General features: G+C 28.6%; 1 protein-coding gene across 2 annotated transcripts in view; it reads left to right on the top strand.

Annotated features, from left to right (window-relative positions):
- The window catches only part of LOC106459081 (cullin-5-like), a 46,446-nt gene that overhangs the window by 2,561 nt on the left and 31,799 nt on the right, over positions 1-12,086 (top strand). Inside the window, exons 1-7 of one of the 2 annotated variants that reach the window (XM_022385577.1) lie at positions 593-612; positions 2,043-2,152; positions 2,916-3,015; positions 3,474-3,653; positions 5,041-5,182; positions 7,181-7,401; positions 10,556-10,649. In XM_022385577.1, coding sequence (XP_022241285.1) covers positions 2,082-2,152; positions 2,916-3,015; positions 3,474-3,653; positions 5,041-5,182; positions 7,181-7,401; positions 10,556-10,649 — 808 coding nt within the window. In that variant the 5' untranslated portion in view covers positions 593-612; positions 2,043-2,081. Of the gene's footprint in view, positions 1-592; positions 613-2,042; positions 2,153-2,915; positions 3,016-3,473; positions 3,654-5,040; positions 5,183-7,180; positions 7,402-10,555; positions 10,650-12,086 lie in introns of those variants that run through there. The other variant, XM_013918666.2, reaches the window with a different exon arrangement.

Here is a 12,086-nt window from a genome sequence, read left to right as displayed (position 1 = left end):
AAATATATATATAAATGTATAATGTTTTGAGATTTAAGCTATTCAGTCTAAACATTTATGTTTTTGTGTTATTGTTATAATTTGTTGTCATTCTAGAACGAAAGAGGCATAATTTACATTTATTTTATAATTTTTTATGGTGGTTACAAGATCGGTCAAATCTATCGAAACCATACAGAAACATGTTAGTGAAAATAACTGATAAAATATAAAGTTTTTCTTAAGAAACGTTTGATAACTATTTGGACATTGCATGTGAAATTTGAAAATTTTCAGAAGCATAAAAGTATTTTTAATCTTAAAATAAAAATTATTTTGTATGTTGGATAGGCATCATGCAAAAAGAAAAAAAAAGGTATGAGAAAAACATTGCTTTACAAACCTTAAGACTTAAGAAAATTTTGATGTTTTGCATATGAAAGCATTATAATGTTTACTGATAATCTGCCAGATTTCATTAACATTTGCTTACTAATTTAAAAGTTATAGCATGAACACTATCACAAGCACAAAATGGTTGTGAGGTCGGTCCCACTGATTGAACCCGTGTAGAAAGAGTTAAAGCAATCTTACCCTAATTAATACTGGTTATGCTAGTTGAAGAAATAATAGGTAATATTTCAATTACTTGGATATATGGAATAATCAAAGACAATAATAATTGGAAACATTAATTTCAATTAGTTGATTATTTTTTGAGATATTAATTGCAATTCCAGTTAATTGATTATTTTATGTGATGCTAATCAGTGCTCATAGTTAATCAGTTATAATCTTGCATATTTAACATTATAAACTGAACTGTTATTATTAACAAAACTAAATTTAAGAAAAGAATGGAATATAACATCACTTACAAGATATGTAAACAACTCATTGTTTTCTTCATGTTCTGTCAATGATTTCCTGTCCCTAGAAATATATGTTTGATAATTTTATTGTAATAACTTAGTAATAACACTTGCCTACAGAAGCAGGTGCAATTTCAGTTTGTTAAGTCTTTAAATTTAAAAAATCTAAGTGTGTTCAATCATAAGGTATATTTGTTTTTGATTTGTTTGGTTGATTATATTTTTTAAAATATTCTGGCTTTACAAGAAGGACAGAACTATAACACATGGTTGTGTGCATTAAGATATATAACTTTCTACTCCAGTATCAGCAGCATTTTGTTATTAAAGAAGATATTCAGTGTGATTCCACAAACCCTTCAATATGCATGGATGTCAATTTTCAAGGCCACATTTGAGACAATGAAATACACATGTTCATGGGTGTGAAATTAGGTATATTGGAGAAGAGAATAGCGTAAAAACCAGTTTCATTGTCACTAGTTCTCAAAAATGTTGCTGTGGGTTTAGATGCATGGCTTGATGTCTTATCCTAATGTAGCCTTTCCCTGTTGGTGTCCTAGCCATAGAGTGAAGGAATTTCATCTTTCATAACTGATAATATTACATTCTTGTGATAGTAACTAGAATTGTCATTTGCTTTACTGTACATTTGATCTTTCAGCTAAATACAAGCTGTACTATTACTATATAAACATTTCTGTTAATCTTTATATTAAATATATACTAAATATATCCACAAAACATTTGCAGCCACATTAGTATCTTTATTGCAACAGTACTAATTGCAGACACTGAAACCTACATGTCCACTTGTCTTAGCTATAACATTAGTTAAGCCTTAATAAGTATGGCTTATATTGAATAAAGATAAATTAACACTGTAACTTGTGTATGTATTTTGCTTTAGTTCAGTTAGGGCTAAACTTTACTGTACTAAATGTATAATGCTATTCTACAACCTAACATTAGACCTTTTTAAAAGCTTTGATAAGCTTTTAATATGTTGTTGTATAAAAATCTACTAAAGTATATTTACATGTGTTAAAATGAAAGTATTCGAGCTTGAGCATTTAGATAGTAAGGTGTGTACAACGTCAGGATAGACAAAAACTGAGTATTATCATTATAATAGATGAATATTTTCATATATGTATTGCAACCAATCATAATGTTTTAATCTTCTCCTAGGACAAAGGGCAGCTACAGTTTGAAGATCGCTGGCCTAAAATGCGGCCAACTATACTAAAATTGTTACGCCAAGAACATGTGAGTCGTAACGAATGGCAAGATCTATTCTGGTGTGTATTCCATGATTCAGTAAATGCTAAAGTGTTATATGATAATAGAAATTAATGTAGGTTTATAACTTGTTACACAGACTTGAAAGGAGTTTTGGATATTACTTTGTGTATGAATTAAATTCCATAGAACCACTGAGCCAAATCTTCACCATCACTATTTTAAACATATTTTCCATGGATGTTTTATGCAGACTTAATGAGGAGGAAATGAGTTGAATTTATCTATCCAATCTTAATTTTTTTCTATCCACAAAACAGGCAATAAGCAGACAAAAATGTGATAGTATTAAAAGATCATTACATATTTTAGGTTAAATGTACCAATTACAGTATTTTACTTCCAGTATAATTTACTCATCACAACTTGGTATCTTTTCTTTCAAATAGCATAAATGTTGATATCTTTCTTTGAAGTACTTTGTTTGAGATATATTTCTTTAATAGGATATAAATAAAGATATACTTTTACTATATTCCAAATTCTTTTGGCCACGGAACACTTTTCAGCTGAGAAAAAGCTTACAGAACACTAGACACGTGAAATATTGGTGTAGAGGGTATGTTGTAAGAATTATTTAAAGTGACCAAGCTAGGCTGTTTACATTTATTTCAAAAATATAACTTTCAGTTGTTGATATAAAAACTACAGTTTTTAAATAACAATATTTGGAAGTTAAGTATTATGCTAATTTAAGTATATAAATGTTTTGATAGACTTCTTTTATATTTGAAATTAATATTTTTTCATTTATGGTGTTAGGTCCGTGCACTCTGTATGTTTGTGGGATGACAAAGGTCCACCTAAGGTGTATGGTGCTCTTCAGGAAGACATACTGGACTTCATCAGGCAAGCACAATCTGTAAGTGACAACAGAAAAGGTAAACTCTGTGATATCTGGAAATAGAAATCAGTAAATATTAACTTGTTCTTGCTTCATTACATTGAATATATCATATTCATTTTTGTAAGGTATGCTAACCAATTATAGCTGCTCAGTGTCAGAATGGAATTATTGGATTTTTTCTTCCTGTTTGAATTGAACTGAATAATTTTTTTTCGAAGTAAAGAATTTAGGTACATATGTATTTGAAATATTTTCAATCTCATTCAGTTTGATAATTGTTTACACCTAGCAACAGCTGTAGGTATGTCTGTGTGTAAGTAAATATGCGTTATCAGTGTTCAGAATATATTTTGAAATTATTATATTTGTTGAATTGCTTGCTGTATGTCTTCTCTTTTACAATGATGAATGTTTTATTAGCAAGAATATACAAAAACAATATTAAGTGTTAATATTAAATATTTTCTTTTCAGAGAGTACTTGCACACCAAGAAGACCAAGCCTTACTAAAAGCCTATATAGCTGAGTGGAGGAAGTTTTTTACCCAGTGTAATTACCTACCCATGCCATTTGGACAGCTGGAGGCTACTCTGTCTGGAAAGTCTGCTTCAGTTAACAAAAAAAATCCTAGTGAAGACAGTATAGTGAGGAAAGTTAGTTGCCATAATGATAATCTGTCTCTAAGCTAATAAATCAGTAGAAAGATTTGTTTAGAAAAACTGAGTTTACATTCAATAATGCAGTGTTACAGATAGGCCTAGAGACATTTGCACTTATATAGTGCAGTTCTTACAATGTGACTGCCTTTCACAATTATTTACTGGTTGATGGTCCAGCAGTTATAGGTTGTATAGTTAATAAAATTCTCATTGTTGTAATACTGAAGAAATACTCTTTTTTAATATATCTTTCATAGATTAATTCTAAGTATAGTGGATTATATCTCAAATGTTAAGCCTAAAGCTTGTTTGACTCTGTCTTATACTTAACCTTAAATTTTTCAATCAGCCTTTAAGCATATTGTGTCTTTAAGATAATATTGCAAGGTTAAATTACATTCTGTGCATAATTTTACTTGAAGGCTTCTAAACAATATGATTTTTATAAATTAAAACTTTAAAAAATTAGTTGTGAAATAGTTGGATGAGAATCAAACATTTTGATGGAGCATTTGGTTTATAGAAACCTAATTCTTAAACTGTAAGTTTTAGTTTAGTTTATGGTCATAGGGGAATATTATCATTCTGCTGTTGGCATAAGAGGTGAGAAATAAAGTTGAAATTAGAAAAATATTGTAAAATAATTTCTTCTTAAACAAGTTATTACCTAATCACTTACAGGTATTTTGTCCAAGCTCATAGAAACCATTATTTCTTTTTTTATAGAAGTTTAATTCTAACAAATTATTTTTGGGCCATTACCATTGTTCAGTTTTGTTTCTAAGTTGTTAGGTTTCTTTAAGAAAACAAATCTGTTTGGCCCAAAACACAGTTTGTATTGCAGCAATGATAATTATAATATAAGATGTGTAACTTGATATTATATTGAGTTAAAAATAGTACCTCGAGCATCATAGTCTAATATGATTTAATCTTAATGAAACTGTTCTGCTAATTTTTAATGGGGTAACTAATTTCTACAGTATTTAAGTAAGTAGTTTCTTACTACAGATAATACTAATGTACCAAATTCATTTCAGTTGTAATCAAGTAGAATAGTTTTAAACTTTCACATATCAAAATTGCAAATATTAATAGTGTGTTTAAGCTTTGATGTATTAATATTTTTTCTTTTCTTTTTTGCAACACTATTTTTTAACTTCTTAAAGAAATTACAAAATATAGTGAAAATTAAATATTCAATTTACAGAATTTTTATTATTATTATTATTTTCTTAAACAGCATGTTTAATAGTGAATATTAATATAGTTAACATCTCCCAGAAATTTACTATGGTAAAGAGCTTGTGATTATATCTGTTGTTTTATTAGAAAGCGTACATAATTTTAGACAGTGTTTATATATGTATTTTTTTATTAGTTAATGTTAGATAGCTGGAACCAGAGTATATTCTCAAACATCAAGCACAGACTTCAGAACAGTGCAATGAAACTAGTTCACGCTGAACGTAATGGAGAGGCCTTTGATTCCCACTTAGTAATAGGTGTTCGAGAATCATATGGTAAAAACCTTTAAATGTAAAAGAACACTTAGTTCTACCCTGAATATTAGTTTATCTTGTGTTTTAAAAATAATTTATTATAATCTTTCTCCTTAGGTATTTAAAATATTTTCATTATAATTTTTACATGTTATCAGTTTTCTTCTTTTTGTCTTGATTTTCAAAGGAGTATTTTATCATTTTAGAAATATAAAGTGAAGTATAACTAGCCCATATGATGTGACTTAAAAGTGTGCATTCTTGAAATATATATTTTGAAGTTATGTTGTTTTAGTAACTGAGAAAATGTACATCTTGCTTTATGTTACATGGAGATTTTTCACTTCCAGACCTTTCCTGTTTATATACACACATGTGAGTCTAACATAACATTGCCTTTTATCGGTGTTGTTTAAATGACCACATAATAGTGCGTACTTAAATAACGGAAATTCTTCTGTGATTATCACTATCATATGAAATTGATATGATTTTTGTATCTAAAGAAGTTGCATATAACTATGCATCTACTGATGAATTAATCTGTCATTGAAATATGTTTAGTTTTATTGAAAAGATGGACTATCAGATGTTATGTTCACCAGTTGTCAATTAAAGGCTTTTACTTATACTTCTTAATAGTATAAATATATACTGTGCTGTTGTTGGGCTTAGGATTCTTCTACAGTAGGTGTCTGTGACTTATTGGTAATAAGTTCAATGATAAAGAAACAACATGCACTCCACTTGTTTTCAAAGTAATATATATATATATATATTTGAACTGGTTAAACGTATGTACACCAAATTCTTTACACTATAGAGATTATAGGCACATCATAAACACTATATGTATAGTTCTCTTCTTTTGTCAAAAGTCCACTTAGGTCTATTCAATTGCTTTAGAATTTCAGTTGATAAGCTGAACTACATTTTTCTATTTCTATCACACTAGTATTCCATGTATAATTCACTTACAATTATAGTGTGAGTTACCACATTCATATACTGTTCTTCCAGTAATTGTCTGGTCCTTTTACTTCAGATATCATGTGAGGCTGGTTTAATTACTTTAGAACTTGCTTTGATGGTATAAATTATACTTCTTATCTTTTTCAAAACTGTTAATTTTTCTCTAACATATTAACCTTTAGGCCTTTCACTTCGACAGCAGTTAACTTTGTTTAACTTTCCTTGGCCGAACTTTTACTTCCCATGACTTTACATTCTCGTCTGCTCTGTCTGTCTGCTGTATCCACTCATCTAACACTATTTATATGTTTACCACTTAATCATCTGCCCACCTTCTAGAAATCTTTATATCCTGGATATCAATAAATTTCACGATACGTTCGATAGCCTCAACATCAGTGAATTCTAAACACAACTTCCAACAATCATCTGCTTTTAACTCTCTTATTAATAAAAAAAAAACCAAACAATCATAAAATCTTATCACACAAAATAAATTAAATAATACTAGCTACGCTAAATAGTTTTTATATCATAATATGGATTTTAAGGAGTAGAAAGACTACATTTATTTTTAGAAACCCAAACAAAACAAAAACTTCTTTTAAAATACTATTAAAAACTATTTGTGCTTTTTGACTATTACATTCTTGACTACTAACAAGATACTAGAAAACAAATCCAGTACATTTTCATGAGCATGTGATAGTGCATCTTTGTTAAAAGGCAATTCCATATGGTTCAAAAGTTTACTGACATTTTATTACTGAAAGTAATTCTTCCTGGGCCTGAGTTTTGGAGCTGGACTTCTGTAGGTCAATGATAAGTCTAAGAACTTACAGTTCTAAAATCCAGGACTTTATTCCCCAACATAGACAGACTAGCTGTAGTAACTTTATGTAAAATTCAAAATATAGAAATGACGATCTCCCAAATAGTGTTTGTCTTTGATTACTTTTATACATGGACAAATATTTAATGTTTGTGTGTTGTTATTTTTGCTGGTAAGTTTAATTTTGTAATTGTTTATTAAAAATATATTTACAGTTAATCTGTGCTCCAATCCAGATGATAAACTTCAAATATATAGAGAAAATTTTGAAAAAGCATATATTGAAGCAACAGAAGCCTTTTATCGATCCAAAGCACCTCAGTACTTAGAATCGAATGGTGTACAGAATTACATGTGGTATGCTGACCAAAAATTAAAGGAGGAGGAACAAAGAGCAACAAAGTACCTTGAATCATATTCTGGATCAGTTCAGGCAGTGAGTTATCTAGAAATTGTAAACTGTTTGTCATGGTTGATACAGAGGAAGAGATTGTAGATAGCATTCAAAATATAGTATGTGTTTATTATTATATTTACTACTTTTACATACCCACATAAACTTGTATCTGTTTCTTTAAAGATATAAGGAGTAACTTCCCAAGTGCAAAACTGCAAAAATACACGTGGCAGAGTTTAAAAAGTTGCTGGTTGGATGCTAACCTATATAAAAAAAAAAGCGAGATATCAATTCTTAAAAAATAACCTGAAACAAAATTAATAATATATATATATATTAGAATCAAATATTTAAGAAAAATATATTATAATACAAAAAGATTTTAAGATTTTGTAAAACCTTTAACAAAGATTTACCCATTCCATACATATTGTTTTATAGACAAAAATATAATGACAGACTAATAAACTAAAATTCAAATATATTTTTGTGAAGTAATATTAATCCTTCATCATAGTTAATAATATAAATAATATACTGGATTTATGAAGATGGCATCCAAGATACTTTATGCTGGAATATAGTATTAGTTATAGGTTACCTGTCACTGGTAAGCTTCAAACATGTTACTACTAAATACAGTTTTTCAACTTGGAGAACTACAACTTAATATTAATGTCGTGATACACATACGTAGCTGCAGGGATAAAATTTTGCTGCATCTGGTTCTGTGGGTTAAAAGTTAGGTGCAAAATATTCATTGACTATTAAACTCCCTAGAAATTTTTCATATGTGATTTTTTATGTAATATTTGACTACTGTTACAGTATTTTTTTCAAGCAGTAAAGAATGTTTCTTGTGATTTGCCATTTATTATTACATTTCAAATGTAAATATTGCATGAGAACCACATGGCATGAGCATGGAAAACATAGGAGAAACTAATAATAAGACTAAAATTAGTCAAATTATCGTTATCCTCTCTGTGAGTTGGTGGATATTTACTTGATCTAAGATTTGACAGGTAACTTTCTTATCGTGTATAAACTTGTATGGTTCTTTTAAGATATATGATACTTCCATTTTCTCTAAACATCTTACCTTTTTTATTTTTTTTCAAACCAAAAGTTTTGAAAATAGGGTGTGAATAATATTTGTCTCCATTCCTTTTTGATACGACTGATTTTCACATACAAAGCACTGAGAATTTAAATGTAGTAAGAGCAAAACATAAGTAGATTTTCTTTATCTCCTTGTTGTAATCACAAAAAAAAATCTTCTGCTAGTCTTGAAGTAGTGTATCTTATACATTTTGTATTATTTGTCTTATGGCAACTAAACATCTGCTTTTATTAATGTCTTCTGGAGAAATTTATGAAAATTTTTTTAACTTTGATCATTCAAATATTAATCAGTAAATAGTTTTAGCAATCATATGGTGAACTGTTGTTTATTATTGTTAATTTTTGTTGGGATTCAAGAATTTAAAATACAATTCCTTCTTAATTTATAGATGTAATTTTAAAAAGTATTAATACTTGAGTTCAATTAACTATGACGAGGACGTGCTTCAGACTGAAGCACATTATGTAACTCTCATTAAGTTTTGTTCCAGGACTCTTATAAAAGTATATAGTTTGAGAAAAATAAAATATTTAAGTTAGATGTTTTCTAGTATTTCTAATAATTCATAATTTAATGTACTTATTTGCTCTCAGACTAGTTCACCTGCAAGGTGATTTTCATTTTGAGTATAAAAATACAACTTATTATTGTACAGTTTTCACATTTCACTTGCATAGTCTCTAGAACCTCATAAATGAATGTAAAAAGTAAAGTAAATGTTTATATTTTATTTTCCATTTTCTCTACTAACTCTAGCTATTATCATCAATGTATAGTGCAAAGAAATGCTTAAAATTAAGAAATAGAAATATATATACATACCTTTTAATGTGTTATTTTCCTTTCTTGTTCTTTATCTTTGATTATTTATGTTGACACGCATCAATAGGTGCCTGCAGGCGATATAATGTTAACATTGGAAGAAACAGTTTAGCATTTGGAAAAATTTTGTTCACACTTGTAACTTTGTGAACAATTGATTAGCAAGGCAAAGCATGGAATAAATTTATCATTAAATCTTTCAAATATGAATTTTTAAACACAACTAATACTTATTTAACTAAAATATAAAAGTAAAACTGAAATCAAACTAATATATATAAGGTCAGAAAAAATAGCCAAGTACTAGAGACATTGTTCTCAACTGTGGACTAAGAATTCTTTTGACTTCCTTAGTAAAATGCATACATTGACTAACTTTCCTGCCTTCATTACAAGATGTAGCATAAAATTTGCTTTTTCTATTGGTTATAAGTATGCTGTTCAAGTTAAAACTGTCACTTAGTGGGCATGGCCTACCTTGATCTGAGAAATTTTCACAGTGGTTTCCTCTGGGACAATTTCTTGGAATGTACTTGAATTACTGGTAAACAACCTATATATTGTACATTGAACGTCTGGGTGGAATCGTGTACATCAGTGTTTTCCAACCCAAAAACTACTGTGTCCTGGTAGATCTTTTGAACATTTCTTGCCATGGCAAATAATGAACTATACAACCCAATACCAGGTCATGCCCTGACAGTTTGGAAATACTGGTTTACATTATATACACAGTTTCTTCTATACTGGCTTTTAAAGTTGAGATTTGCAACTCCAATGTGATAACAAAACTCAAGTTTTAAATAATATTTGAGATGTTTATTTTGAAATAAACGTATAACAACTTAGATAATATAAAACTTTGAATTATAACGTACTTGATAATAATAATTTCATTAAAATACATAGAGACGCTTAATTAAATTTTGAATGTAACTCAGTAACATGCACAGCAAGGGTTTTAAAAATGGAGTTGTCATTGTAGAGTTAATTGTAATAACACTATTTCAGTATTTTATATCTTTTTAATAAAAATGTGTATCTTTGGTAATGAGCATAAGCAAAATAAAACCACTGTTGTAGCTCAAAAATGGATAATAAGATCAGAAAATAATTGTGAAAACTTGCAAGAATTAAATTTTCTTTTTTAATTCTTGGATGAGCACATTTCTTTTCTGAGTTTCTCTCTTCAAACATAAGTATTATATTATTCTAATTTTTTTTTATTTACTTTATACGCTGTAGTTAACAGAGTGCTGTGTGAATGTCCTTGTTACTGCTTTTAAAGAAACCATCCTAGCTGAGTGCCAGAGTATGATAAAAAACAATGAAACAGAAAGTAAGTGTTATGTTTTTTCTAAATTTATTATTTTTGTAAGTATTTTGTTATTGGTTGAACAAATTATTATTTTCACTGTGAGGTGTAATGGATTTACAATACAGGCACATGTATTGTAAAAAATATCTATTTACTAGCATTTTCAACATTTCATAAACATTTTAGATTACTGTACATCAAAAGAATATAAATGTTTTGTATATTAGAGTCTCTAGTGACCTGATGAATTTGATGTTTTAAAGTTTATGGAAATCTTTATGATATTTAATTTTGTGGCTCATGCTGGCAATCGTCAATGTCATCAACTTCAAATGAAGTAAAATAGCATTGGTGAAAATGTAGTAAATGTATAATTTATGGAAGACAGGAAACTGATGATGATATAAGGGTAGAAAAAATTTTAAATGAGCAATTCGGAATCAAAAAGTGTCACATGATACAGAGAAGTGAAGATTGAAAATTTATTCAGGTACTTTACTTTAAAATTAAGAAGTTAAAAGTTTTACAAGATTAAAATTTAAATTATGAACTACATTTTGATGCCAAGTTCTTTAATTAAACTTTGAATGTAAGTTGAAAAGGTCATGCCATGTGCACTTATACTTTACTGTTGGTATAGGGATTATTGGATTATACCACCCTTGTAACCACAAAGTAGCCATCAGAGTTTCTGTACTGTAACTTTTAATATAGTACATGTATATGTATAAGTCTTTTACACACATAAAGTTGGATTTCTTAATTAAATGTTTTTACTAAAGTTTGTTCATGAATATATGGAGTCAGAATGTTGACTGATCCAAGTGCAAAGTAATTTTTGTGTTAAGAGAAAAAATACTTTCTTTATTTGAAAATTGCCAAATTTCATTTGCATTATTTCTAAAACCTCCTAAATAATTATCAATCCCTTTTTTTTCAGTTAAACCTTATATTTTATCTATTATTTTCTCTACCCTAACTCTATATAGACTCAGTTGATTTTGACTGACTTTGCAACCTCCGTAAAAAAGTAAATCTCAATTACTCTTTTCTTTCCAGAATGATTGCAAAATTGTAACAAGAATCTACATTTGTTTATCCTAAATAGCTTAAGGCTCATAACAGTTTATATGTTTTTCTACTGTATTTTATTGCCCATTTATTCCATGTCTAATAATCGTATCATACAAGTTGTAAATCACTCTGCGAGCATGTAGCTCAAGTTGCTATATTGAATGACATAACTGCCTAAACCTCATGTTAGTGTAGCTGATATAATGTGTAAAGTTTAGTATAATCTTTTATAGTGATGGCAAACGATGAGACACGTATTTGGCATGTAATGCTGTTTGAATACAAGAAGGGAAATAATGCCTCTGTAGGCACAAAGAATATGTAAGTGTCATCGATGGTTCAGCAAATTTCGTTCGGGTGACCTGAGCCTTAAAAACTCTGATG

The sequence above is a fragment of the Limulus polyphemus genome, unplaced genomic scaffold, assembly GCF_000517525.1.
Source record: "Limulus polyphemus unplaced genomic scaffold, Limulus_polyphemus-2.1.2 Scaffold25, whole genome shotgun sequence".
NCBI classification, from domain to species: Eukaryota; Metazoa; Arthropoda; class Merostomata; order Xiphosura; family Limulidae; genus Limulus; species Limulus polyphemus.
This window is presented reverse-complemented; position numbering and strand designations above follow the sequence as displayed.